General features: G+C 41.8%; 3 protein-coding genes across 10 annotated transcripts; 1 reads left to right on the forward strand and 2 right to left on the reverse strand.

Annotated features, from left to right (window-relative positions):
* Positions 1–1,463: 1,463 nt before the first annotated feature.
* Positions 1,464–10,975, reverse strand: LOC106747381 (integrin beta-PS-like). 4 transcript variants are annotated; one of them, XM_014624851.1, is made up of 16 exons: positions 10,878–10,975; positions 9,982–10,068; positions 8,898–9,108; positions 7,997–8,225; positions 7,705–7,804; positions 6,800–6,970; positions 6,582–6,680; positions 6,332–6,496; positions 6,047–6,205; positions 5,850–5,981; positions 5,251–5,553; positions 3,878–4,099; positions 2,979–3,095; positions 2,691–2,877; positions 1,889–2,028; positions 1,464–1,802 (listed from the first exon to the last, which is right to left on the reverse strand). In XM_014624851.1, exons 2-16 carry the CDS (start codon positions 9,985–9,987, stop codon positions 1,728–1,730), a joined length of 2,316 nt encoding a protein of 771 aa, XP_014480337.1. In that variant the 5' UTR covers positions 9,988–10,068; positions 10,878–10,975; the 3' UTR covers positions 1,464–1,727. The 4 variants fall into 4 exon arrangements, with proteins under 4 accessions (XP_014480337.1, XP_014480336.1, XP_014480338.1 ...); XM_014624850.1 differs by lacking the exon at positions 10,878–10,975 and having other exon boundaries at positions 9,982–10,862; XM_014624852.1 differs by lacking the exon at positions 10,878–10,975 and having other exon boundaries at positions 9,871–10,861.
* Positions 10,976–12,108: 1,133 nt separating this feature from the next.
* On the forward strand, positions 12,109–22,871 carry LOC106747367 (tyrosine-protein phosphatase non-receptor type 23). The gene is made up of 15 exons (XM_014624816.1): positions 12,109–12,302; positions 12,445–12,647; positions 12,881–13,203; positions 13,291–13,403; positions 13,522–13,928; positions 14,163–14,510; positions 14,626–14,849; positions 15,000–15,235; positions 16,021–17,905; positions 18,885–19,423; positions 19,511–19,789; positions 20,888–21,072; positions 21,148–21,449; positions 21,529–21,681; positions 21,795–22,871. Exons 1-15 carry the CDS (start codon positions 12,216–12,218, stop codon positions 21,905–21,907), a joined length of 5,397 nt encoding a protein of 1,798 aa, XP_014480302.1. The 5' UTR covers positions 12,109–12,215; the 3' UTR covers positions 21,908–22,871.
* Positions 22,069–26,718, reverse strand: LOC106747368 (dolichyl-diphosphooligosaccharide--protein glycosyltransferase subunit STT3A). 5 transcript variants are annotated; one of them, XM_014624817.1, is made up of 12 exons: positions 26,601–26,718; positions 26,000–26,152; positions 25,737–25,904; positions 25,500–25,660; positions 25,030–25,419; positions 24,783–24,936; positions 24,434–24,672; positions 24,076–24,240; positions 23,807–23,995; positions 23,402–23,621; positions 23,112–23,300; positions 22,892–23,037 (listed from the first exon to the last, which is right to left on the reverse strand). In XM_014624817.1, exons 2-12 carry the CDS (start codon positions 26,094–26,096, stop codon positions 22,892–22,894), a joined length of 2,118 nt encoding a protein of 705 aa, XP_014480303.1. In that variant the 5' UTR covers positions 26,097–26,152; positions 26,601–26,718. The 5 variants fall into 5 exon arrangements, with proteins under 5 accessions (XP_014480307.1, XP_014480303.1, XP_014480304.1 ...); XM_014624818.1 differs by lacking the exon at positions 26,601–26,718 and adding an exon at positions 26,495–26,594; XM_014624819.1 differs by lacking the exon at positions 26,601–26,718 and adding an exon at positions 26,453–26,511.
* Between the last annotated feature and the right edge of the window lie 333 nt (positions 26,719–27,051).

Raw genomic sequence — 27,051 nt, forward strand, 5'->3', positions numbered from 1 at the left:
ATATGGATTTCCGCCCGTTCATTGTATCGCTCCGGCCTACTGGAGGTTCTTTTCATACGAGATATTCGCTTGTGAAACGGTAAGCACATTTTCCGTATTCGACGAGTCGCTTCGTAATCCTAATCATTTTCCCATCATCGACGAAGTCTTCACTCGCTTCTCCGTGCGCAACTTTTCCGATCCGCTCACGTAATTTTCACCTATTTTGATTAATTCTCGCTCGAGATTATTAATCGAATTATAAGCGCACACATCCCGAATGTGGTTAGCGCCTTAAGTTTTCTGTGGGAAATACAGCGCGATTCGCCCCGCGCCGCGGGGTTTTGCGGCAGGAGCCGAGTATGGTGACGAATTTACGAGCTCCTTACGAGCGGAGGCCCTGCCTTGCTCGTGAGCGTAGCGGGCAATAAAGTACGAGGCCAGAGGATATTCGAAACAATCGGGCCGGAGAGAGAGGGCAGGATCTATCTCGGTCCGAGAGAGGAGGCCCGGATCAAATTTAGATTTGATTTACGAGTGATCGCACGCCGGCCCGATGGACTCGTCCTCTCTTCCTCCGACCGAAGCCGTCGCTTGCTCTATTTGCCGGGTAACGACACCGGGTGTCCCGCGGATAAAATCGAGAAGCGATGGTACAGGTCGGTGATACGCGCGTTATTACATCGATCGGCCGTCAATTGATTTAAGATATCCCTAGCACGAGATGGAGATCGCTAAAACAAAGGATAGAAAACAATAATTTTACTGTTGCAGCGAAACCTTCGTTGCAACAGCGATAAAATTTAGTTGGCTTAGCCAAATTAGCGAATTATTAGCAATTAGAGCAAAAACGGTTTTATTGCCAAGATAGAAAATATTCTATATAGATAGAAGATAATATTCTGCTGAGTATTCTACGAACAACCGCTCAGTTCATTTATTTCCGATGAATCCATCACTGGCCGCGATTCGGTGTGAAAGCACCTTCACGACGATAGGGGCCAAATGATAAAAAGCCCAGCTGGGGAACTTACGCGACTAGATCTCGCAATAAATAGAGGGAAGTAGGAAGTATTCGCAGAGACGTATTATTACAAGCTCGACGAGCGCGAGGAGGACGCGAGGCGGCGGAGAGGGAGAAAGAGCCGTTGTGAGCTTTGTTCGTTTTTGCGCGAGACGACGAGTGAGATTCTCGCTGTTGATTGGTCGTCTCATTATGCGGCAATTAAACAACATGGCGTGCCACCGCGGCTCGTTCGAGGCGTTCACTTAACGCGGCGCCAGTCGTCGGATCTGGTAGATCGGCGGACCGGCGTTAAAGTCTCCCGTTGCTCTCGGGAGACTTTAACGCCAGTCCGCCGATCTACCAGATCCGACGCGAAGAGCAAAGAGCGTTCCCCGTTCATACATAGTGTGATTCAATGTATGTAATAGTATGTAATAGTATGAATTCTGTTTCATTGAATACGCACGTTGCACCTTGCATTTGTATCTTTTATTTCGATTAATCGGTATATTTACAACGAGTGCTCGTGCGTTAGAATGTAAAAATATAATACAAGATAAGATAAATAATTAAGTCCTCAAAAGCAATGTATAAAAATTACCGTATATAAAAATAATCATTGAAGAAGAATTGCGACTTCGCCGACTTCTTGAGGGTATTCCAAGCGTTATGGTAATTCGACGTGGGAGAAGTGCAATTATAAACTTATTTGCGTGGTATCACAATGAGCCTAAATGAGAAATTATCCGTCCATCGTGCTATCGTACATCACATTGGGGAAGGTGGTCGTCGCCGGGATGAAAATGGGATTATCGTTCTGAAACATTTCCACATATTGATGTGCCGACAAGCTGTCACGCGATCGGAAAGAACGACGAAGCGACGACAACAATGATAACTTACCCTGCCAAACTTGGTTTGGGAGCGCTCTTTCTCGAACCTGGCGTATTCCCTCTTATCGTGGATCATCGTAAGGATCTTCCAAACGAGGAGAATCAGGAAACCGATAACGACAGTGCTTATGACGACGCCCAGCGCAACACCTACGGGAGAAAGTAAATTCTGCTCCATGTCTCTCGTGTCTTCCCTCGCGCGTTCAATCGTATTGTCATGCACACGACCGACGCGCTTCCAAATGCCGTCGCATATAAATGTAGGATTCAAATGGATAATCCAGCAGGGTATTCCTCTTGCGTCGGAATTTAATAAACATTCTCCGTGATTGCGCGCGTGCGTTACGGGAATGATCGCGCATGGACGACGAGAATCATCCAGTAAGAATGATCGGCAAGTTTGTCGTTTTAAAGAAACTGAGATGTTTTCTAATGTCCACTCTCTAAATTCCTTGGTGTGAAATTTTACTCAAAATCTATGAAAATTCACTCGAAGCGGTATAATAAAAATACACTCGAAATCTTAAAAGTGGCTGTGTATATCCGTTATTGGAAAATGCATGAGATGCAAATGAATTGTACTGAAAAATGAGTTTGATTGGATCTACTTGACAATGAATAAACGAAATGCGTTTTAGTTGGAAACAAAATGTCGAATTCTTATGTTTCCAAATTTGTTTTTTACAATCAAAGGTTCCTCAATCAAAACACATTTGGTTGTTCATCGTCAGATAGATCCAACCAATCTCATTTTTCATTTGTATTTCGTGACACGCGGGCTTAAGCGTAATTCGTATGACACGAAGAGTTACCCAAGACGTTAATAGGTGCCGGGCAGGTTCTATCTTCTTGAGCTTGAATCGTGTACATTCTGATATCCCCGCGGTTATTTTGATACTGATATTTGAAGACGAACGTGCAGCCTTCATCACCAGGTGTGCGACATATGTGGGCGCCGGTCTCCTCGTCCTTCAGAGGATCTTCCTCGACGACTTTGACCTGTGAAATAATAAATCGCCCATTTGCGTAGCATCGCTAATTATTCGTCACCCTCGTGCAGCTTGCGAGGTAGATGCTATCTCGATAAGAAGATTACTAACAATATCAATTTCGTGCGGGCATAAGTCGCAGTTTCCGTCCTTCGCGAGCTGTCCTGTTTTGTACACCGTGCACTCCACGCAGTCCTTTAGCTCTTCGCACCGTTGTCCTGGACATGTCTAAAATGTACGGGCCTTTAGAAGCAAAGCACAGATTTTTTAGTGCCATTAGATGTTAATATTGTCAATATAATGCGGCAATATATATAATATTAACAATATTAATATCTAATGGCACTAAAAAATCTGTGCTTTGCTCCTAAAGGTCTGTAAATTCTTCCTTTGGTTAGGTCAAGTAAGGAACAATTTTTCTTAATGTTTCGTCTAAAATATGTCATAAACAAAAATTTCGTCGCGCAAATTATCCGATTCAAGTCAATTACGCGAAGTAATTCTTTCACGTTGCTCGTGAGAACCGAATGAACCAAGAATAAATAATACAATTTTATTATTGCGATATATTAATGCGAAAGGTTCGTCATTTTTGCGTTAAATCCTTGTGGAAAGCGTAGGCATTAAAAGTAGAATAGAAAATCCTCGTTAGATATTTCAAAAATATCGAGCTGTTGTCAATTTGAATCGTAAAAATCAGCAATCCTTTGAAAATGTCATAACTTCGTCTTCTATCTTATTTGACAAACGCGAGACAAATCTTTTGCACCAACGGGCGGATTTCATTCTACCCTCGTTCTCGAGTCAGTCTTCGCGGACACGTAATTTCATAATTACGATCGTTTATGTCCCGTATGACGATAAAAATCGTGATCTTGCGCAAACCGCGCCCGTATGCTGGCAATTACAATGAATTACGATGAACATATTCATTCCCGCGGTTCTCTCTCTGTGGTAATCGCGCGGTATCTTTCCGGCATTCTTTCCTTGCGACGTGTGCGGGCACTCACGGGACACTCCTCGCAGTATTGCCCGGAGTATCGGATATTGTTCCATTCATGACAGTGACAGCTGCCGCAGATGCAATCGCCGCGGCCGCTGCAAATCTGAGCGTTCCCGCTTGACGGCGGGATGCATGTACTGTTGGTCTCCTTGCAGTCGCACGTCTCGCCACCCCATCCCGGATCGCAATTGCAGGTACCGCAGTCGCATCTACCCTTCCCGCCGCAGACCTGAAACGGACAAAGAAGACGATCGGCGACGGCATAATGGAGAGTGCGAGTAGGAGACGTGTAATTTGTCGTGCCGCTCTTGTGAACGGCGGCTCTGCCGCTCGAGCGGAGAAGATTGCCGAGTAACTTCCGCGCGAAGTCGCTAAATGTAACTGACCATCCGGCGAGAACGCGCGAATCGACGTAACGACGTCTCTCTTTTTTTTCGCGCGTGTACGACAAGTCTGAGCCTCAAATTCTCGAATATCTCATTCTCGGAAATTTCTCCGAGCGAAATCGCATTTATTTTCATCGCGATGACCGATAAAGTAATACGAAATAACGACTAAAAGTGTAATTCTTGAAGTGAAATCTCATTCAAAACGAGTAAAAATCCCCTCGAAGCGTCGGTGAAAATACCGCCACTCGAAATGAAATGACACTTCACGAGAGTCCAACTCAAACCGTGGACTGAATTGTTGATCCGCACGGGTGAATGTTTCAAGCGATTGCGGTTAATTTTACTTCAATCAATTTTCCAATTTAATTCCGATCGTGTCAAATTGACTCTTCAGTTTCGAATGAAATTATCCATTCGACTTCGAGTCTTCGGAAAAGCCACTCTACCTCTCGAGTGAAATTTCGCTCAAAAAAATTTCGAAAGTAATTTACAGACTTCCTTCGAGTCGAAATTTTAGTTCTATATTTAATCTTTAAAGGTCTTCTGCACATAAAAAATTTTGTGTTAAAAACAGTCCATTGAAACTTTATGTTATTTTAACGTTAGAAATATGTTAAAAAGTACATAAATATAATATAAAATTAACACATACACTTCGTTAACGCATGTTGGCTACGTGAATGCGTTAATTTAACATTATATTTGTATACTTTTTAATATATACTTATGTACTTTTTACACATTCCCTATGCTAAAGTGACATAATTTCAGTGGATCGTTTTTAAAACAAAATTTTTTACCGTATATTATGCACCTTTAATACTATAAATGGGAAATTATTTCTGTTTTGTCCACTTGAAGACTCAATGTAGAACTAAGTAGACTTAGTGCGGGATTAAAATTTCGATTCGGGCCGTCCACTGCATTTGTACTCGTTTACACGGGATCTGCGATTTTTTGCGATGGTATTGTCCGCACAATGGAGTCGTACCTGGCCGCCGCTGCGTTGGCAAGAGAAATTGTCGCACTGGCAGTACTTGCCATAGAACAATTCTTTCGGGTTGTTCGGTCGTCTGTCGCAGTTGCACACGCCGCACTTGCATGTACCGTGGCCGCTGCAGATCACGTCGGTTTGGTTGTCACGTTTGCAGTCGGCGGTCGAGATCGCATTGCCACCGCGGACCTCGTTTACCTTGCACTCACACTGCTTTCCGTAAAAATCGGGATTGCAGGAGCATACGCCGCACACTGAGGTGCCGCTACCCTTGCACTCCGTGGCGTTCGGTCGATATCCCTGTTTCATAAACAGCCGTTTGAAGTTCTTGGTGCAAAGCACGTTGTAAAATCGCGAATTTCATGAATTTTAATTGATTTATTAATCGAACATTTTTTATTTATATTTTAATTTATACTTCTATAATTTATTGTTTATATTCAACTGAATGTGATTCTTTGGAAATCGAATGAACTTTGTACGTTTTTCTAAGCTTGAATTAAAAATATCTTTTTAAATTAAAATAAGTTAAAAGTGTTGTAAACGATTTTACAATAATTTGTTTTAATTTGTCTCGTTGTTAATAATTTACGTACCGGATTTCCGAGCTTCTCACAAGGACAATCGCACATGATCTCCACATCAATAGTCAAACTCTCATTCAGGTCTCTGGGTTTGATATTCACGGTTTGCTTCCAATCCTTCGGATCCGTAGGGCACTCCGTAACCTGCGTACGTGCGAAATGCACTGAGTTGTCGCCGGTGAACCGTAACCGTCGATTAATTTACGCACCTTCAGCACAATTTCAAACTCGATATCGTTGTGCACGCGAAGCCCTTCGCATTGGCGACGTTCCAGCAGGTCTCCAGTTTTATTCAAACACTTGGAGAAATACTTGATATCGATCATCTTCGGTGCAGTGTCGATCAGCGTCAACGTGTCCACTAATTTCTACAAATTGCATAAGTATTAAGTATATTTTATACCTATAAGTAATTATTATATCTCTATATTTATATGTAATATATTTCTATATATTTATAAATGTTATATTTTTCTCATTGTACACATAGGTACCTCATATTCGCCTCTCACTAAATCTTTGACGTTCTCCGAATTGCCCTCGAGAATTCCAATTGAGGATCCGCTGATACTACGACTCAAGTCCGAATAGGTAGTATTTTTGCCTTTCGGCACTGCGAAAATGATGTTCATGTTATGCTCGCGTGCTTTCCGGTTGATCTGAAAAACAGATCGACGCAATTTTCCCGAATTAGAGCGCGTATCCTGCATTACACGAGTATCCCGCGAAAGAAATCTCGTTCACCTGAGAGATCGACGGATAATCCTGTTCGAGGAAATAATTGTAGACTCCTTTCTTGTCCAAGTGGCACTTGCAATCATTGGGCTCGATCACTCCTGCAAGCTGCGAAACTGTGTTAATTTTCTTCATCTCGGTCGCGTTAACGTCGTGATGGACGTTGTTTCGTCGCGTTATCTTCGCAGCAGCGACCGGACATTGTGCGATTAACCAATAATGCGTACCTTACCGTCACCGGCGACATGGGACGACGCATCGGTCGAGAACACGATAAGATGACGTGCCTTTTGGCGCCAGCCGATCTCCGCGGTGCACACTATGACCTGCATCATCGCTTCCAGTCCGCCTTCGGGTCCATCCAGGTTGCCGGAGACCGGCGCTCTTTGTACCTCGGACTATGATTTTTTTTTTTTTAATCTGTATATGTTATATCATACATAGAGAAAAGATTTCTTTGGTTTTAATAGAATCTCTCTCTGTAATTGAAATAAATTATTTTTTAGAATAAAGCAAACAAATGAAGGTTTGATTCAACAAACAGGATTGTTCGGTTTCTCAAACAATAAATATCTTTATGTCAAATAGCACATTTCTTTTTGTATTTCCATCAAAACTCTGCAAAATGATTATTACGAGCAATAAATTATTTGAAAAAAGTAACACTGTTAGAAAAATATTAAAGAACTTCTTCGTGTTAGTGGAACAATATTTAATATATAATGAAAAATTTGTTTAATTGAAAATGAAATATTATTTCCTCCAAATGATATTATTTTTTTATCAAACAACATGGTTTACTCTAATGAAAAAACATTTTCATTTAAACAAAACGATATTTGATATTGAATTATGTGGTTTATATTAAATAAACATATATAGTAAATCCAAAGAAAAACCTTTGTCTCTGTATATAGAATGTTTAAAACGCGCAAAATTGGCTGTTTGTTGATTTTGTCGACGATTCGAAACGAAATTGCAGACAGGAAATATTTACTCTCTCTAAGTTTCTTGGAGTAAAATGTCGAGTGGAACTTCACTCGAAGAAATTTAAAGAACACATTTTCGCAAATATTTACGAGTTTTTTATTTATTAAAAGAGCGTGTGCTTCGTGTGTACGATGACGATTACCTCGAAACCCATTACATTCTCCGTAAGTGGCATCTGATTGATGTAACTGTAAGGCGATGCGCATGGCTTTCCGTTGTTCAAATGGCAGGGAACTTTCAGTCTAGCGCAAAAAGTAAAATCAATCTGCGAACGTGCGACTCATCAACGCGGTCTCTTATGAAAATCTCCGTTATGAAAATCTCCGTTATGAAAATCTCATCCCGACGGGGCTCTAATCACTTGTTTAATTTCACCCCGATCGTTTTGAGATGATATCTCTTTTGTACGATTATCATAATTCTCTGGTAATTACTTGTCAGGCTGCGTGCTAGTCATCGGAAGAGTGACTTTGTCCACGAAGCTGCCGAACCCGATGCGGAAATTCCTTGTGAGCTCCTGCATGGCTCCAGCCAGCTGCAGGCCGAGCTTCGACAATTGTTCCCGATATGGGTCCATGGATGCGGATAGATCCATAAGGTAATATAGATCCACGGGGTAATCCTCAGCCTGTTTGTATTTCAGAATCACACGCTGTTCCTCTCCTATTAATATAATTATTTTTTAATTGCAGTTCGTGATCACGATGACTGTGTGTCTTAATCGCAGATCTTCGAGGCAATGAGGAGGTAACGTGTTAAATGTGCTAAAAATTTGATCAATGTACTCTAATAGGAATTGAACCTCGTGGGTGTTAACGGATGAGGTAATAAATTCGTGTCTAACGTCGCTACTAGTCCATAATATGACGCGCTCACTTTTCTCTTAATGGCTAAATAATGGCTCGATATATAAATTAACTGATAATTAGACAAGATAAATTACAGTTACAAGATGAAAAATCATAGAAAACTGGTTTCTAGGCAGTAACTTCGGCTTTTTTGAAATTTTTATAGAATAATGTACTCTCAATTTTGATTTGCTACCTCATTTTTAAATGTTTATAGCGGGTGCATAGTAGCTGGATTATATATTTTAGAATAGAGATAGTACTATTTTTATTCTATTATAGTGATTTATGACTCAGACTGACTAGTTACATTTCTGCTCTGGTAACTCCATCTATTCAAGGTCGATTGGATAAACAAATCGAATTCGTTAAGTTAATTTTTTATTAATCATTAAACAATTTCGAAAACACATTGACATCTTTGGCATTTTGCGAATATTCCAGGAGATTCTGGAGTGGATGAGATCTTGAGAAATATGTGTCTCACCTCGCCTAAGACGCAAGTGTATCCTCTGAGGTTGCACCTGAACGGGTTCTCTACCTTTGGTTGAGGACAAAGGTCGATTTTCGGTCATGGTCATCGTATTCTCGTAGTATACCATGTCCGATTCTGTACACCAGAGGTGGCTTACCTTCCTGGCCGTTTCGTAGGACACGCAACGTATGATAGGTGCACTCGCATTTTGTTCGATCGTCTTCTAGAGTCCGAACAAAAATCCGAACAAAAATCAATCGTCAATCATTGTGACATGAAATTCTTAAATTAAAATAAATTAATGCGCACATAATGTTGCAACGAAAAACGTGCGATAAAAATTCGAATTTTAACAACATTGAAAATCGCAGTATTTTCAGGAGAAGATCACTGATTAGAACTTGCTTGCTTTTCGAAGAAATCGTGTAATTATTGTGCAATTATTAATTAATAATATTATTTGAAATTATAATACATTTTCTAGCAGGCTATATTAAAAATCCAATTTGACTTTTTTAATAGATAATGTCGTATACATCTATAAAAAAGCCAATCGAACCGAGCTTTTACTGACTCAATGTCCACGTTCAGCAGGAACGTTGATCTCACTGTTGGAAGTTTCTGAGCTGAGATTGGATTATTCTTCTGGATCTGCGGAAATAATCCAATCTCTCAGCACGGAAAATTTCCAACAGTTGTAAAATTCTGCTGAAGGTGTAAACATGGGAAGGTGTAACAGTTGTAAACATTCTGCTGAAAGTGGCCGATATCGTCCGAACACGCTTCTCTGTTTACACACAAGGATAATGTTTCTCTCGAAAGGCGTGGAATCTCCGTTACTCCGAGCACCACGGCCCGATTCTCTCTCAAAGCATCTCGAGATTAATACGAAACAATGATCTCTCTTAGTTGTTGCGCTACTGTCGCGGGTAACAGAGTTAATCACGCGTCCGCATGAGTTCACTCGGCAATGAGTGAGTCATACCGGCAACGAGAGTCACCGACGTCCGAAAAGGGTGTAGTCCAGGCAGGTGCACGCATCCTGTACGTTTTCCCATCATCTCACGAACGCGCGCCGCTTATAAATATTCATTACCGTCATGGAGCACCAGGCGCATCGCGGCGTTTGCAGGCAGCTCGAGCAGGTCTGCTGGGCCTCGCAGAGGCTCTCGTGGTCCCGGTGCTGCGAATGAACGAGCACGAAGAGTCGCACCACCAAGAGGAGGATGGTCGTCGTCCACCAATGTGACATCGTATCGTTCGTAACGTCGATACACTTTTGACAAAGCACGCGGGCGAGGCTGCCGCGCGCGGCTCGCGATTTCAAAGGATACTGCGGCATCCCGCGGAAATGACTCCGAGATAAGATGACGCGTTGCGGTGCGTCATTAGGTAACCGTCCGTGCTCTCTTCCTATGATTATTTTTATCGGCCTTGGTGACCGGCGTGATCCGATTACGTCGAAGAGCCGGGCTTGACGACGCGATAAATTTCGCGACGATATCGAGTCGAGTTTAATTATAATGTTAATTGCAAATTGAAATCCGAGTGATAAATGGTGATAAATGTATGGGTGATGTAACGTTTACAAATAAAATTCTGTTTAAGTGGGAATGGCAAAAGGGAAGGACGAGAATGATAGATAATTTGATGAATACCGAAGATGTAAATTCTGCGGTTCCCCTTACATAGGCGTAGGTTTTTTTATATGTTTTACACGGAATGAGTTCGTCCGGTCGATTGTTGAATATACAAATAAAATTATTATTCAAATTAAGATCCTTTTAATTTGTCGTTGAGTCGCATAATATAAAAATATGGGAATGAAAAGTGTGAGAATTAAAAGAACATTTCTCACGTTTGCGAAAAGTGATCAAAATTCAACGAGCTGTAACTTCGGCAAAAGTCATGATAATGAAATGATTCAAGAAGCATTTTAAAGCACGAAGTCCTTAATTTTGAAAGATTGATTCAGATACAAAGCTTACTTACTTTTTATGGAGCTATACAAGTATAAATCGAAATCCGTCAAGTGGCAAAATATAACGAAAAATGTGACGACCATCTGTTGAGTCATAGTATTTAAAGAAATAAAATAAGTGATTTGTACTGAATTGGATATATCATGATTTCTATTCCTCGGCAAGTCGGTGGCGGCTCATAGCGGCAACTCCCGAACTAAAATCCGTGACATATTAGAAATGCTGTGTTCCAATAGGCGCATTTCCATCCAGAAGCAATTTAACGGGCCAAAATACGCTGTCTACCACGGGTTTAAATATTACCAAAAAATAACGGGTCAAATAACCCATTAAGCCCGTATCGGATTATGGATTGGGGATTATGATTGAATTGAATTTGGCCAATCAATGCAAAGTTAACTGAATTTAGTGAAATTTAGTGGATTTTGCACTGATTGGTCAAATTTCAATTCAATCTTAATGTCTAATCCGTAGTCTAATGCGGGCTTAAGGATGACAGATTGTAAAGCCAGCGATACACAATTATAGAAATAACAACGAGTATAATAATAATCCCTTAAACTCGTTATTTGCTCCACAAAAATAACGGGTCAACATGATTGTGTTCATGTTGGTTGTTTTCATGTGTTGGATTGTTTGCTGGATGGAAATATTGCATTTTGGTTGGTGTATTGTCATCCATTTTTCGAAATGCACCGATCAGAACGCAATATTTCTATCCAGCAAGCAATCTAGCACGAAAACAAGCACCACCATATGTCGTTGACCCGTTATTCTTGTTTATTAATTAACGGGTTTAAGGGATTATTAGACCCGTTATTTTTAGAATTTAGTTTCAAACTTTCGTTACGAGTCGCTACTTTCTTTAACAAAGAATTCAGGTCGCGGAATGATTCAATAATGTATCAGATGGATTGTTATTTTTCTAAAGTAATATTACTTAGTGACAGGTCAGACATTCCTTCTCACCGTAAAATCGCTATCACAATTTTCGTCTGTTCTAAAAGTTACCGAAATTAAAAGTGCGCGATGTTCCTGCAATCGGCTCCGATTATAACGTAACTGTAATATGAAATTTGTATACAACTCTTGTGACATAACGTGTGTGCGGCATGTAATAGCAGTAATTAGAGCAAGAATTATTAGATCGATTTTCATCATGTAAACGTAGCTACAGATATCACTAAACCGGTCATCGTGTAAACGTAGTCGTAATCTTTCGTCACGAGCCATACGTGACGTAGCGGTGGATGTTCTCGGCTGAATCCATTTTCAATACGTTTGACAGATGACGGATCGCCAGTGTTTGGCGATTTCGACTAAGTGAGAATTGTGCGATCAGAACGACATGGAAGCGGTACCGAGATTGCCGATGATATGGTTCCATCTGAAGGTTAGCCCGGAGCCCACCACTTTCGGACCAAAACTCAAACAGGTACGAATTCCCACCGAGTTTATCGTCCGACTATGTATGTTGACCAATTAGTCAGCTTCTGATGATAACGGCAAATTGCGATTCAACTCGCGATGAATCTGTCCGTTACCTCGGCGGGTATTCTTCTTTCTCCTTTTTTTAGTACATACGAGACTTTTATAATGAGGACCCCGAGTCGTACACGAACGAGATACATCAATTGGAGAGTCTACGTTCGATGGCGGTTAGACCACCTATAGATGTGGCTGGTTGTGTGGTCTTGAAGAAATATTACTGCCAGTTGCATTTCCTTCAGAGTAGATTTCCTATGGGCAAAGATGGTGCCGCTGCGGTTACATTTACTTGGTATACATTTCCTTACGTGACACCTTTAATTACACATGTCACACTATTATGCTTCCTCAGTAAATTAATTGAATTATATGCCAAGCATCATATGTCTTAATATTAAAACAAGGGCTGCTTGTACAATTTTCAACATATATACATAAGATTTGAAATAGGGAATCTTGGTAAATAAATATTGAGACACGTATGTAGTATCTCATTTGTAATTTGTTCCATTGATGTTTTTTTAGGAGAGACACATATGCAAACATGGCTTGTTCATTGGCTAACATACGTTTTGAAATAATATCTATTTTGTACAATATTGGCGCACTGCATACCCAATTGGGCTGGCGAACAGAAAGAATCAGCGCTGACGGCATGAAGATAGCATGCACCCACTTCCAATGTGCAGCTTGGGCTTTTGAACATTTGAAGAACAGTTACCCACAGCCTTCTGGTGTGGACCTGGCGCCGGAGTTAATGACCTTCATGCATCAGCTTTGTCTGGCCCAAGCTCAAGAATGCATATTGGAGAAGAGCATGCTGGATAATCGCAAGCCGACGATCGTTGGTACGTTAATTGCCAGTTGATCTAACAAGTTCTTACGTTAACCATTTAGCCTTGTTCGTCATTGTACAAAACATATGTATTACGCAGCAAAAGTCGCAAGGCAAATAGTAGATTACTTCACACTGGCGTTAAACACGTTGGAGCAAGGCGGAGGCGAAGATGGTACTATAAGCGATACGGTGGGCCCCAAATGTTATAGGGTAATGAATTATTTCCTTACGTCCATTTATTTTCGAAAAAATCACTTTGGAGATATAACAGTCTGTTTTGTGGTGAAGTTGCGAGTTAAATCGGTGGTTAATTTATTATTATTTGCAGTGTTGGAAATATTACGTCAATTTTAAGAAGGCGTATCACTTGGCGATTACATATCTTTATCAAGGCCTTGCCGCTGAAGAACAGAGAAAGATGGGAGAACGAGTAGCTTTTTATAATTATGCGTTAATGTCCCTTGGTGATGCACATGAAATTTATTCGCACGCTAAAGGGGCGATAGGTATGGCTACCTCGACGAAGGGGAAAACCCTGGTGGAGGAAGCACTCACGTTCACCAACGATGTGATAGAAGGCAAGAGGAAAGCTGCCAAGAACGAAAACGAGTTTATCTACCACGAAGAAGTGCCGGAGAAAGAAATGCTTCCACCAGTGAAAGGTGCTTCTCTAGTTAAAGGCGTGTCATTTAATATAAATGATCCGGAAGTCTCGGGATCAGATATATTTGCGAGGTAATTGTATCTTAAATACTACAGTTTAGTATTTTGTTAATTTCGTTGAATTAAGGATGTGAATACACGATTTTTCACAGTTAAAGAAATGTGAAATCGAACAAAATTATTTTCTCCTTTCCTTTTTGAGTTTTTTAACAAAATGTCTTGCGTATCATTATTTTTCTCTTATTTCTGCTCATGATTTGCAGTTTAATCGTTGGACTGACAAAAACACTCCATATTATTTCACAGATTAGTTCCTATGAAGGTGCACGAAGCAAGTTCTCTTTATTCAGAAGAGAAGGCCAAAATACTGCGTTCCATCGGGACTAAAATCGACGAGAAAGATCAATATCTCAACACTTACCTGACTTCCTTGAAACTTGAACACATGAACTTATGGGATCCTGACACACAAACGTCGGATTGGGAATGTTTACCCCTCCCCGAGGAGCTAGTCGAACGATGCGCAGCGCTCAATGCCAAACAGAACGTCATTCAGGATCTGGTAGATATTATGGGGAAGCTGTCTGAAACAAGCCAAGATGTCGAGAGAGTGCTGAAAGAGATATCGAAACTTCTGTTGGACGAGGAATTGAAGTACGTAGTCGTATTTGATCTCTCTTTTGTTAAGAATTTGCAGCCGAACGATGTCGTGGACGTAACGTAGCGATAATCAAAGAATATATTATTAATTAATTTGGATCTCTCGCAGAGAAAAGCAATACCAAGATGCAGTGGGTAAGAGGCCACCATCCATAGTAGCGACCGACTTAACTAGAGAAGCCAAAAAGTACGAAGAGGCGCATAACAAAGCTTCCGAGAGTAACCAGGCTCTTCATAAAGCGATCACAATGCACGTGAAGAACTTGAAGATCCTTGCGCAGCCATTAGCTGACCTGATGGCGCATATCCCTTCGCCAAGCGCATATTTGCCAGGTAATTTTTGCTAACTATCCAATAATATATGTTTGTGCATATGTTATTACGTTACGTTATGAAACAATAATTGATTTGTTTTCAATTGTTCAATTGTTTTCAATTCATTTGCATTCGAATTGATCATTCGAATAACTCTTTGTGATTCAGATCAAGGTTCTGAAAAATCGCAAAATTCAAAGGAGATAGAAAAGATGCATACTAAGGAACTGAAGCGCATATTAAGCAAAGTAGAAGAGATGCGAATGCAGAGGCACGACTTACACACCAAGTTGCGAGACTCGATCGCCCAGGATGACCTGACGCGTTTACTAGTCACGGCGACCTCCGAGTCCAGTCCTCTGGACCGTTTATTCGCGGACCAGCTTAGCAAGCATGAGAGTCTGGTGAGTGAAGTTTCCTCGACATTCAATATTTCTCCTTTTCAATATAAAGGCTCCCGAGATTTACAATCAAATAGCAATGAAAAGCAAGTGAAAGCCAAGTCATACAGATGTTATAATTTAATTTATTTGTATTCTTTATTAACGGGATATACTCTCTTTGGTATATAATAGAGAAAACAAAGGAAATCAAGGAGAAAAAAGAAGAAAATAAAAAGCTGAAAGAAAATTCAATGATCAATAATAAAATTAACTTTCGATTCGATTTTTTATCACGACATATCCGAATTTAGGCATTGATATATTAATCAATCGCAGCAATCGAATATGGATTAGTAAATATGCTAATCCCATTTACAGGCTTCAATCTTCCATTTAAAATTTTGCGAAGTAATCGAGAAAAATCGCAATTTTTCAGATTTCTATTAGGTGTATTAAGGTTAAATAACGTTAATATAGAAAGGCATGAAATTATCCCACTTACCAACCTATACAAAAACAAGAGATCAGATATTATCCTTCTAATTTTAAGCGGTCATTCCTAAATCCGCAAGTGTGGGTCGATAATCACGATATGTTATAAGCATCGGTTCGCTTATGTAATAACTTGCACGACGGAGAAATCGATGCTGCATCCTAAATCCAAATAATTAGGCCATATTCAACATAGAGTCGAGTCAATGTTACAAATATCGTATAAGATATATCGATCAAACGTCCCTGAAATTTTGACCGTCTTTCCCACCTGTAACGATCGGCCCGATACTGGATATATACACCTGTTCCAGGTGAACTTAATAGAACAAAATCTCGCCGCACAAGACAACATACTGGCGGCTCTGACCGATGTGTACGCGCAGACGGCGAACGTGCGGAAGAACGTCGAGGAGATCCTGAAGCGGCGGGAGATGACGATCTCCTCCCTGATGGCGTCCTATGACGCGTACGAGGACCTGCTGGCAAAATCGAGCAAGGGCTTGGAATTCTACAGGAAGCTGGAGATCAACGTGTCGAAGTTGCTGCAGCGAGTGAAGAGCACGTGCAAAGTGCAAGAGGAGGAACGGGAGCAGATACTCGCGCAGGACAGCAAGAACGAGAAGACCGAGGCGACGACGTCGTCGACTTACGAGCAGACGCGTCCTCCGCGATCCAATGGCCTGAAGCTGAAGGATTACCTGAACAACCGGGTCGAGGGCGGCACCGGCTACCAGAATCCTTACTACAATCTCTACAAAGGACACGTTTCGGCTATGCAAGTGGACTCGAAGGTATTACCGACCACCGACCTGGCGGACAAAGGCCAGCCGTCCGAGATCCCGTCCTCGTCGGTGAAGTCCTCGCACTATTACCCGGCGACCTACGCGGACTACAGGGGCACTGGTGGCGGGCCGTATTCCTACAACACTCAGACCTACTACGAGAACCCGATCGTCAATAGCGCCATGAATCAGAGCTACCTGCCAGCCACCAGCACGATCGCCACGAGCGTCTACCAGCAGCCGATCTTCTCCGCTTCTGCAAGCACTTCGGGCTACCCTGCGAGCTCCTACTTGCCGAACGGACAACCCGGCACGTCCGGCGACGGGCAGGACAAGTACCGAGGTGCGTCGCAGCCCGCTTCTTACAACACCGTCTCCAACAGCGCTCTGCAGTACGACGCGTATCACCAGCCGGGTTACAACAGCTACAACGTCGCCACGCCGTACGCCCCTAATCAGGACAAGCTGAAGAGCGGCACACCGGAGGTACCATCGCAGGCCTCCACGATGAGCGTCACCGTGGACGGCCAGAGCCCCTACGTCGTGCAGCAAGATCCGCAGTACGACGGGCAGAAGGAGATGCCCGGCCAGAGCGTAGTGAGACCTCAGCTCCCGGCGAAGGATGCACCGGCTCAGAACTACTCGTTGGCCGGTAGCCAAGCCGACATGGCGTACCCGCAGACTTACCCGAGCGCGTACTACAACCCGGCGGAACTCCAGGCGACTCAGCGAGCCTACGACACGACGCAGTACATCCAGGGTGGCGGCGGCAACCAGCAGCCGGTGAACCCCGCGCAATACCCGCAGCAGAGCACGGATCAAAGCAAGCAGCCGTACGCCTCCTACGGCGGCCAACAGATGAACCCTGCTCCGGGAACTTACCCGAGTACTTATCAGAATTACCAGGCCACTTCCGCCACACCGTATCAGCAGCAGACCGGCCTGCCGGCCGCGGACGCGACCTACGTTTACTTGAACAGCTCGAGCGGCTCGGAGATGATCCAGAGCCACGCGAAGCCGACGACGGTGCAGAGTTATTCGCAGTCGTACCCGTACTCGCATCAGGACGTTTACGGCTACGCCCAGTACCCGGGCTACTCGCAGACGCAGAATTACGCGTACATGCAGCAGCAGCCGATGACGTACACGTACAACCCTGCTGGCCAAGGCTACGCTTACCCGGCCAATAATGCTCAGACCACGCAGGTCCCTCAGACGATGGAGGCGGTCTCGCCCGCCACCGTCACCGGCGGCTATCAGCAGCAAGAGACGAACGCGAGATACACGAACGCCGGCAACAACGCCGTGGTCACCCAGACGGCGTCCTCGCAGTACAGTCAGGTGCCTCAGAGCCAAAACGGAAGCGATACGTATTACACCACGCCTTATGGTCTTCAGATGCAGCAGGGTCAAGGTAGTTCGATGTTGAGATGTATTCCTCGCTGGGATTCGACGCCAGTCGCATGGGAGTGTTCACCTTTCTTCACTTAAGGAAACGTGAATTTTTAGGAGAAAAATTACTTTCCTCGCTTCTTCTCTGGACTTTCCCCGACTTGAGCTCTTTAAAAAGAATTCTAGAGAAGTCATGTTCAATAACTAACTTCTTTAAAGGCAAAACAAAAGTTTTAAAGCAAATAGAAAGTTGTTGTTAATAAACGAACTTAACAGAAACAGGCAATGACTGTCATGAGCACATCTGTTTTTTCTTCTCATTGAACATTATTTTTAGAAACTTGACTAGCTAGTCTGTTTTCAAGAACGAGGATAATTTAATTTTTCTTTTTATTTCTAAAATTTGTTTTTGTTTGAGGGAAAGATTTTGGGATACCCAACATCCTGAAAATATTTTGCAATGTAGCTTAATTATATTCAAACACTGTTCTTTTATTTTATTTTATTAAATGTATGTTTGAAAAAACATAAATGTAATTCCTATTTTGTGTAAAGTTTTTTTATCATATCTGAACTTGTGTCTAAGACTGAGTTTAATATAAATTGTAGGTTCTAAATATTATAACATATTTTTATTCTCCGAGATCTTTTAATTTTATTCTTCTTGTAAAATTGTTTTTTACCATAAGTATTTTAATCTCTTAGAGAAATGGTATAATAAATAAACCTTAATTTTAATGTACAAATTATTTAGAAAAGACTCATTTTTTTAAGCTGACTCGATATTTCCTTTTTTTTTTTTTTCAAGAATGAAACTCACTTTTCTCGCTATTTTTGACAGCTAAACCGCTCTCATGCTTGTCGACACAACCATCATCGTTCTGTTTTTACTGCATATTCAGTGAATGACGAAGATAATGCTTGGGTCGGCTTATGCCGCTGAATGAATAGCGTTCGACGTCATCATTTCCATGTTCTCATGTGGCTCCTTTTTCTTTCAGTGGGCTCAGTCCCGAGACCTGAAAATCACAACAATTACAATCAGACGTACATGCAGGCGGCGAACAACGGGACGAACACGACGACGAGCGCGAATCCGATGAAACTCACCATCAAGTCCGACGAGCCGAAATCAAACGTCGACCTCTTGTCCGACCTCGACATCACCATAAATCACGCGCCCCTCGTGCCGGAAGTGCGGCCTCTGTCCACGGTGCAGAAGAAAGAAGAGGCAGCGACGGGCGAAACCGCGGAAAATGGCAAGGCGGAGAAGAGCGAGCAGGATAAAGCCCAGAAGACTGAACCGGAAGCGACAGCTTCCACCGAGGACAAGACCGACCACGAGAACTTGCAGATCGTGTGGGACACCTGGTACAACGACGTGCAGCCGAAAAAGGATCCCCTGGGCGAGCCGGTGGCGCTACAGAAATTCATCAATGACGTCGAGAAGTACGAGAAATTTGTGGACAGTTTGCTGGTGAAGACTCTCAGCGGGGCTACGAATCTTGACATCAAGTGGAAGGAAGTACAAGACTTCGAGGTGAGCTCGAAATCGATCTTTACCGGTGTTGTTTCATCGTAGGGTGAAGATACATTTCGGGGAAACTCTGCGTTCCTTCTTCTTCAGGAACGGGAGAATGGAAAGCAATCGAGCACCGTGGCGTTGGCTCACTCGTCCGAGAATCGTGCAGTTGATTGCATTCCGTACGATACGACGCGAGTGCTGATATCCTCGCCGGACGTCTCGTCGTACATCAACGCGTCGCACGTCATGGAGATCACGCAGTGGATACCCACGGCATTTATTATCACTCAGACGCCTCTGCCGGATAAACTGGACGTCTTCTGGACGATGATCTGGGAACAAGAAAGCGAAGTTATCGCTTGCTTAGCGTCCGACGCTCAGGTTTGTACACGGCAGACGACACACACTTGCCTATGCACAATCAGAAAAGCGAGACGAGAAACAAATCTACGGCGATTTGTCGATGTGCGTTCGCAGGCATGGGAGCGATTCTCACTTTTCTCACTTATTTAAACAAATGTTTTCTTACTCAACTTGATTGAACGTTCTCGAGAAAGGACTTGATCATGAGAAATTATATTCTGTATCGTCATTAACGACACAATGTTCATAAAATGAAGAATTATGATTTTACTTTTAAACTGTTTCCACCAGGTTTGTTAGAAAAACAGACAATAATCGGCGTAAACACAATTGGCTATTTTTCTCCTTGTAAAGAGTTTTACTGGATCTAAGAATATGTGTATAAAATTGAGTTTAAAATAAATTTTAAGTTCTATATATCATGTAACATTTTTTGTTCCCCAGAATTCAAATTTTTCTCTTCAGTGACTCTCACTATAAGGTTAGTGTTATTAATCTCTTAGAAAAATGGTATAATAAATAAATAATTCTTAACGTACAAATTATTTGTAAGATTCACTTTTTACGTACTTTTTTTTAAGCTGAATCACTATTTTCCTATTTTTCCAAGATAAAACTTATTTTTCTTCCTATTTTTGACAGTTAAATCGCTCCCATCTCTGTGATTGCTTTCAGTTTTGCAAACCGGAGACATCTCATTTACTCCGATAATTAGAAGTTTGAAGAGAGTTTTTAAAATGTACGGAAATTCGTGCTACCTCTTCGCTCTTCGTGTTCTCTTGGTATTAGGAGGCGAAAATCGGGCAATTGATAATTTAAAAACCTTGAAGAAAACGCGGCAAATCTACGGAAATTCGTGCTACCTCTTCACTCGTTATATTCTCCTGGTATTAAGAGGCGAAAATCGAGAAATTGATAATTTAAAAACTTGAAGAAAGCGCGGCAAATCTACGGAAATTCGTGCTACCTCTTCACTCATTATATTCTCCTGATATTAAAACGTGAAACAGTACTGATGTCTTCGATTTGCAAAACCGAAGTTTGTTGAACACTGTTTATTTTTTCTCATAACACCGTTCTTTGCATTTGTCTTGATTGCGTGAAATATCTTTGCAGCTAAATGGCGAGTTATACTGGCCCATGAGTGAAGAGAACAACTTAGATATAGAAAATTTTGCAATTTCGCTAAAGAAGACGGTGAACCATACAACCTACGTTCAAAGAATCCTCTCCGTGCATCACAACAAGAAGAAAATCGAGAGGGTAGTTGTACACATGCAGTTCCTTGTGTGGCCTTCGAAGTGAGTAACTTTTTTTTCGTCGAAATCAATTCGAGATAAAAGTACGCATTCGAAACAATCTCACCTGTTTCTCAGCGGTTTTCCGAGCAGTCCCGGCACCTTACTTGGATTCTCCACCGACGTGATGACAGAACAGGCGTTGAGACGTTGCTCTCCCAAGCCAGTGGTCGTGCATTGTTTGGACGGTGGTTCTTTGAGCAGTTTATTCTTAGTAGCTGCTGCAACAGTATGCCACATTCGGGCGGGTTGCGGAATCGTGAACGTGCCGCTGGTCTTTAAGGGCCTGGCGAAGTGTCGCAAACAGGTCGTCAATAAGGAGTCGTTGCTGTTCGCATACAGACTAGTTTTGTACCACGCTCAGGACATTTTAATGAAACGTGAGGAAACAGTGGCCTTCGGCGGCTGTATCTTTGCACGAAACTCACTCACGCAAAGCGTAACTCGATTTTTCCACAGGCGGTATTTTGTCTTCTACTCGATCCACGTTTGAGAATTTCGACGGATTCAAAGGGAACAAGGAGAAGGCGTCGAGGAGGCTGCAGTGCCACCCGTCTGACGATTTTCTGCACAATCTTGGCGTCGGAATGCATCGTCCTGATCCTGAACAAGGTATGCGACTAGTATGAAACCTACTTCGCAAAGTCTGAAGAGAATTTTCAGCACACGTTGAATTTTAACTCGTAATCGACTGTTGCCCCTGAAGCCGCCAAATCTGATTTCAGGAAAGACACAAGCGAATGACAACGCGATCAGTTCAGCATCGCAAGAGAAAAATACTGACGGAGTCGTTGATCCTTTGAGCCAATTGGATCCCCTGTGGTCTATCAGAAGATAATTATACGCTGCTAGGAATGCGCGGATTTCGCTGTGCAGCTTCAAATCGACGATTATTTAGATAGCCATCCCTATATCTTTGTTGAAATGATTGCGCGAGAGTGGCGAGCTACAAAGTATGTATAAATGTTGCAACGGAACTAGAACAACAACTCATCTAAATTAGCCTCGAAATAAAAGACATTTATTCAAGTATTTCCTAATCCTTAAGTTTTAAGGGTTTACAATCTGTTAAATATATATATAGAATAAAAAATATAAAACGCATGCTCTCCTACTCGCATTCATTTCCATATTTATACATCTCGTGTGGCCTAAGCGCAATGCAATCTAATTGCACTGCTTCGTTCGAATTTCATTATATTTAGGCTGTAATGTACGTTAATCCACCTATAAGATAGTCTCGCATTTATTTGACGTCTTAGTACCAACTTAAACACACTCGTGTGAACACGCCTCGTGTCACCACAAGCAATAGCGTAATATAATGTAAACCCGATGAAATATTTATTTACGACACGATTTCGGCGAATAAAGATGCTTTCGTTAATAGAACTGTTCAACACTAGCGCATTGGATGCGACGTGCATGTCTGTCACACAAACGATCCTTTTTACCTATATTGAAAATCTACGCGAGTGTCCGTAAACAATTATGTCACCCCTAATTAATTAGTCATGTGTCGAACGTCATGACTTTAATCGAGATACAATGCCGGGGAGAGGGATGCACGCTAAACGCCGGAATTCCGATAAACTGTATATAGCAGTATTTATATTTAATATCGTTGTTCGTATGTTCACGGCGAGATTTTATCTAGAAAAATTTCGGTTACACTGGATTATATCGGGATGAACACGCCACACAAGCGCGTGCCCATCGCGGAACTCGTGCGCAAGTGAATATAAATGTAAAAAAGAGAGAAAGAAGACACGTTGTAACGTATAATAAACCTTTTAACGATACGAATCTCGGTTGAGTGCTCTTAAGCCCCTCTGTTTCGTAGATCCTTCACTTTATAGATTCGCACGAGCCAATGCTCTGTGGTGTACGCCTCTTCCAGCGTGTCCAGCTCGAAGTCCTTATTCCCGATCTCCATATTTCGAACTCTGTCGTAGCCCGACGGCTTACCTGTTTAAGACACGCGATTAGATAAAAAATCTCGCTGCAATCTAGACTTACGGTTCAGCTGAGGAGACTCTCACCGCCTTCTGTGTAGATCTGGCCGAATCTGTAGTAGCACATTTTGTACATGAGACAGTTGAGCAAAACTGGAGATCCCTCTTTGTCCACTCGAAATTCGCCCGCGGAGTTGTAGTAATTCCACTCGGTTATAGATTTCCCCTTCTCCGTACTGCCACCGATGCGCACCATCCATAGGAACTTGTTTATATCTGATGAAGATTCATCAAGTAATTAATCATATATATATAAAATAAACCAATGATATTCTGCGATACGTTTCATCCACGTATTTCCACGCGATTGAGCTCACCATCCGATGAGTATCCAGTGAGTCCACCAAAAATCACGAGGACATAGTTAACATCCAATTCCCTCATTATCTCGTAAGCCTTTTCCTCGGAACTCGCCATCGCCTGTCCGACTCTTGATATGTGCGTATTATTCCACGTGTTATTGTCTACTAGGATAGTACGATTCGCCATTGCGGTTATCTGATAGCCGTAGTCCCACCAAGACATTACTTTAGCGTTCTACGAGGAACAGGGAATAATAGAATTTGCTTCGGTATTATTTTCTAGCAAAGTCGAGCTTGCCGAGCGATAATCGATTTCACCTAAGAGCCATCTCGTAATTATGTCCACTGGTTGCTCGAATTCCAAGTGTTTCATGGCTTGCGTATAAAATAACGAGTAAAAAATAAAAATGAGATTATCACCTCGGGCGTATTCATGCGTAGCCAATAATACGCTTCCCTGAAATCGTCGAAGATCATTCGTCCACCGTCAGGCGATCGTGCGGACAATACGATGCTGGGTGAGCTGTAAGCTTCCGCTGTAACCCACGTGCAATGAAGGGTATAAGAGAAGAAGAGTACACACATGACTGTGATGAAAAACGTGGCGATCTGAAAAGATCAGACGTTCCGTGATTTAACACTCCTGAACGCGTTCATTTTTCGGAATACAAGGAGTTCTTGCAGCCTACCTCACTCCTCAAGACGTAGTTACTTTCGAACTTCTTGGCTTTCTTGTCGGTAACCTTGGAACCTTCAACTTGCTTCATATACGTAACCAGCAGAGAGGACGCTCCAATTCCACCCAAAATGCACATTACTGGAGCGAGTACCAGCATCAAACGTACCATCACTCCCTGAAACGAACAAATGGACGTTATTTCTGTGTGATATAGATAGAAATTTCATCTACATAGAAAATATGTTTGTAACGGAGAAATATCTCATAGAATATGGGAGTGTATATTGGCATCTCTATATATCCCAAGTGTGCGAGAAATATAAGAATTTAGGGGGTGTGTGCTGTAGTACAACCGTAAGATTACTTACTGCAAAATATAAACTGGTAACTCCATACAAAATAAGGAAAATGTTCGAGTCCGTTAACTTAGAAAAACAGAAATATAAGCCTGATGGGAACAAAAAGACAAGTATCTGCAGGTCAAAGTAGAAGGAGCTCCATGATGTTGGCTGATGTTCCGAAACGGAAGCGATTATTGGAATGTGATTTTTTGCATAAGATGGATCAAGCAGCGAGTAAAAGCGTCCGGTCCACGGCGATATTTTCCCTTAAAAGAATCAAGAAAAGCACAGGAGGATATCATGAAAGAAATAATATACTTGGTGTACACGCACAGGTGTATCGAACAACAGATCAAGAACTGTGTGAGATCCGTACCTGTAATGGTCAAGATACCACCAACTGTGCACGACATAGTAACCACTACTATGACAAGAGCACGGAACAACACTTCAAACTCCTTTTGTGACAGCTTACTCCGCAAATAATCTACTAGCGCGTGTATTTGGCAGAGGCCAAAAACGCCCAGTGCCTATGAGGGTAAAGTAATGTAAATAAAACTACACCCGCGACTTCTCGCTATGCTTGGATGCAAATGAAAGCGCGTTACTACAACGACACTTACAAGCATATGCTCGGAGCTTTGAACGGGTTGAAAGCCAACAAACGATATCTGCATAGATAGAATTGTGCCTAAACAATACAAGATACTGTACGCAATGTATATCCTGTGGGAAAACCGGCCAGTCACCATCAAGGTCAGCACATGTAACGGTATCAAATTGATCAAAAAGACGTATCCTCCCCACGAGGACACCATGTAGAAGTACGCCAGTGCAGAACACGTAGCCCAACATATCGCTCCCGTTTTCACGGCTTTGATCCACATGTAATACGTGAATAACATGCAAAAGATCGCTATGCCTTCATTGTCGTACGATCCTGCGACCGATCGAGATATGTAACCGGGTACAATAGCGATCATTGCGGCCGCGAATAGGCCTGACGCGGAATCCTGCAAGAACGGATCGATTTGATAAAATATCTTCTGTACTTAACTAAAAAATGAGTAGAAGAAACAATTTCAAGAGTCACCTTCAACTCTTTGGTAAGCAGATAAGTAATGATCGTAGTTAAACTTGAGAACAATGGAGCAAGGAAGACACAAATGTTACGTATTTCCAGTGTGATGTTCAGCAACCACGAGAGACGGTACAGTGCTGCAGAAGTTATCATTAATCCAGGATATATGGTTCCTGCAAAAATTATTTTAAATGCTTAGAATTATCCGGTTCTCTTCTAAGGGGATTAAAGTCTTTCGATAAACAGTACCTCCTATTATCCTGCCAAGTGGATACCAGACACGATCATCAAACCAATTATGAAAGCTGTAGAAGCCATTTTCGGCTAAATATTTTGTTGTGCGATAATTGAAGTATGGATCGAATTCGTGGATGACACTTTCAAATCTTAATACTGAGAACAAACGTGTTGCAAATGCTGCAAAGAATAATTACATGTGAAAATAATGATGCAATTGAATGCAACGTTTCCGTGCTTGAGCAAAAATCCAAGTGGAGAGATAACGAGCTTACATAAGATTGCTGCTAAAGAGAGCACAGTCAATTTCAACAGTGTTTCTTGCTTTTGCGCTGTCATGCGCAGACCCCTTGCTTTCACCAACGACACCATGTCGACGCGAAGAAATGCACGATAATCTCAAGTAAACCGAGCCCTATAACGTTAACCTGCAAACAACATGAATGTTATTCAACTCAAGATATCGCCTTCGTACATTATAAATTAAAATACGTCTGACAAAACGCAAGGTGTAGATATCTGAGTTTGATTTTCAGGAAATAACTATATATTGAAAACGAATATAAAACGAACACATGTCCGTCGTTACTTAAAGGTTATAATTGCATTAGTAAAATAAACCGCACACGGTAGAGCCGAAGCAATGAGAGTCACGTGAAAGAAACGTAATCAGAAACGCTGCTAATCTTAAAGTATATCAATGCGTTCAAAAAAATGTGCGTGTACACCTTGAAATAACACCGTGTGTAACATCACGACTGACCACGTACACAAAATTACCGGCCGGTGACATATACACATCGCTCTTATCACATTTTATTCCGTATATATTAGAATAAGTGCTCCAACGCCTCGGAAATATCGAGAGAAACTTACGAAATTACTGTATGCAAGAAATGCCGAGAAAAGAAGGTGGCCATTTAAATTATTAACTAAGAAATATCACAATTCCAAAAGAAAAGACATAGATTATAACCCGCAATACGATGGTTTGATCAATCGAGATGGAATTAAGGAGATGAGAAACTCCTTGCACAATTCTGTACGTCGTTCACAGAAACCAAATATATTATCGCACAATCGACGTCTCTCAATAAATATGATTTCTTCGAATAATATATTTTATTCGAAATATATTTTAAATCCAGTCAAAGCAAAATGTAAAAATTCGAAAATAACAAATATTTAGCCGTCAGTAAGCACACATTGTTTAGCCAAAGGTAGGATTGTAAAATTAGATGGAGTAAAATTGAATCTTTATATCGAATTTTATAAGAATAGAAATCTTTTCGGAAATATGAATTTTAATAAGATTATAAATAAAATA

The sequence above is a fragment of the Dinoponera quadriceps genome, unplaced genomic scaffold (genome assembly GCF_001313825.1).
Source record: "Dinoponera quadriceps isolate SergipeBrazil2010 unplaced genomic scaffold, ASM131382v1 scaffold1831, whole genome shotgun sequence".
Lineage (NCBI taxonomy): Eukaryota > Metazoa > Arthropoda > Insecta > Hymenoptera > Formicidae > Dinoponera > Dinoponera quadriceps.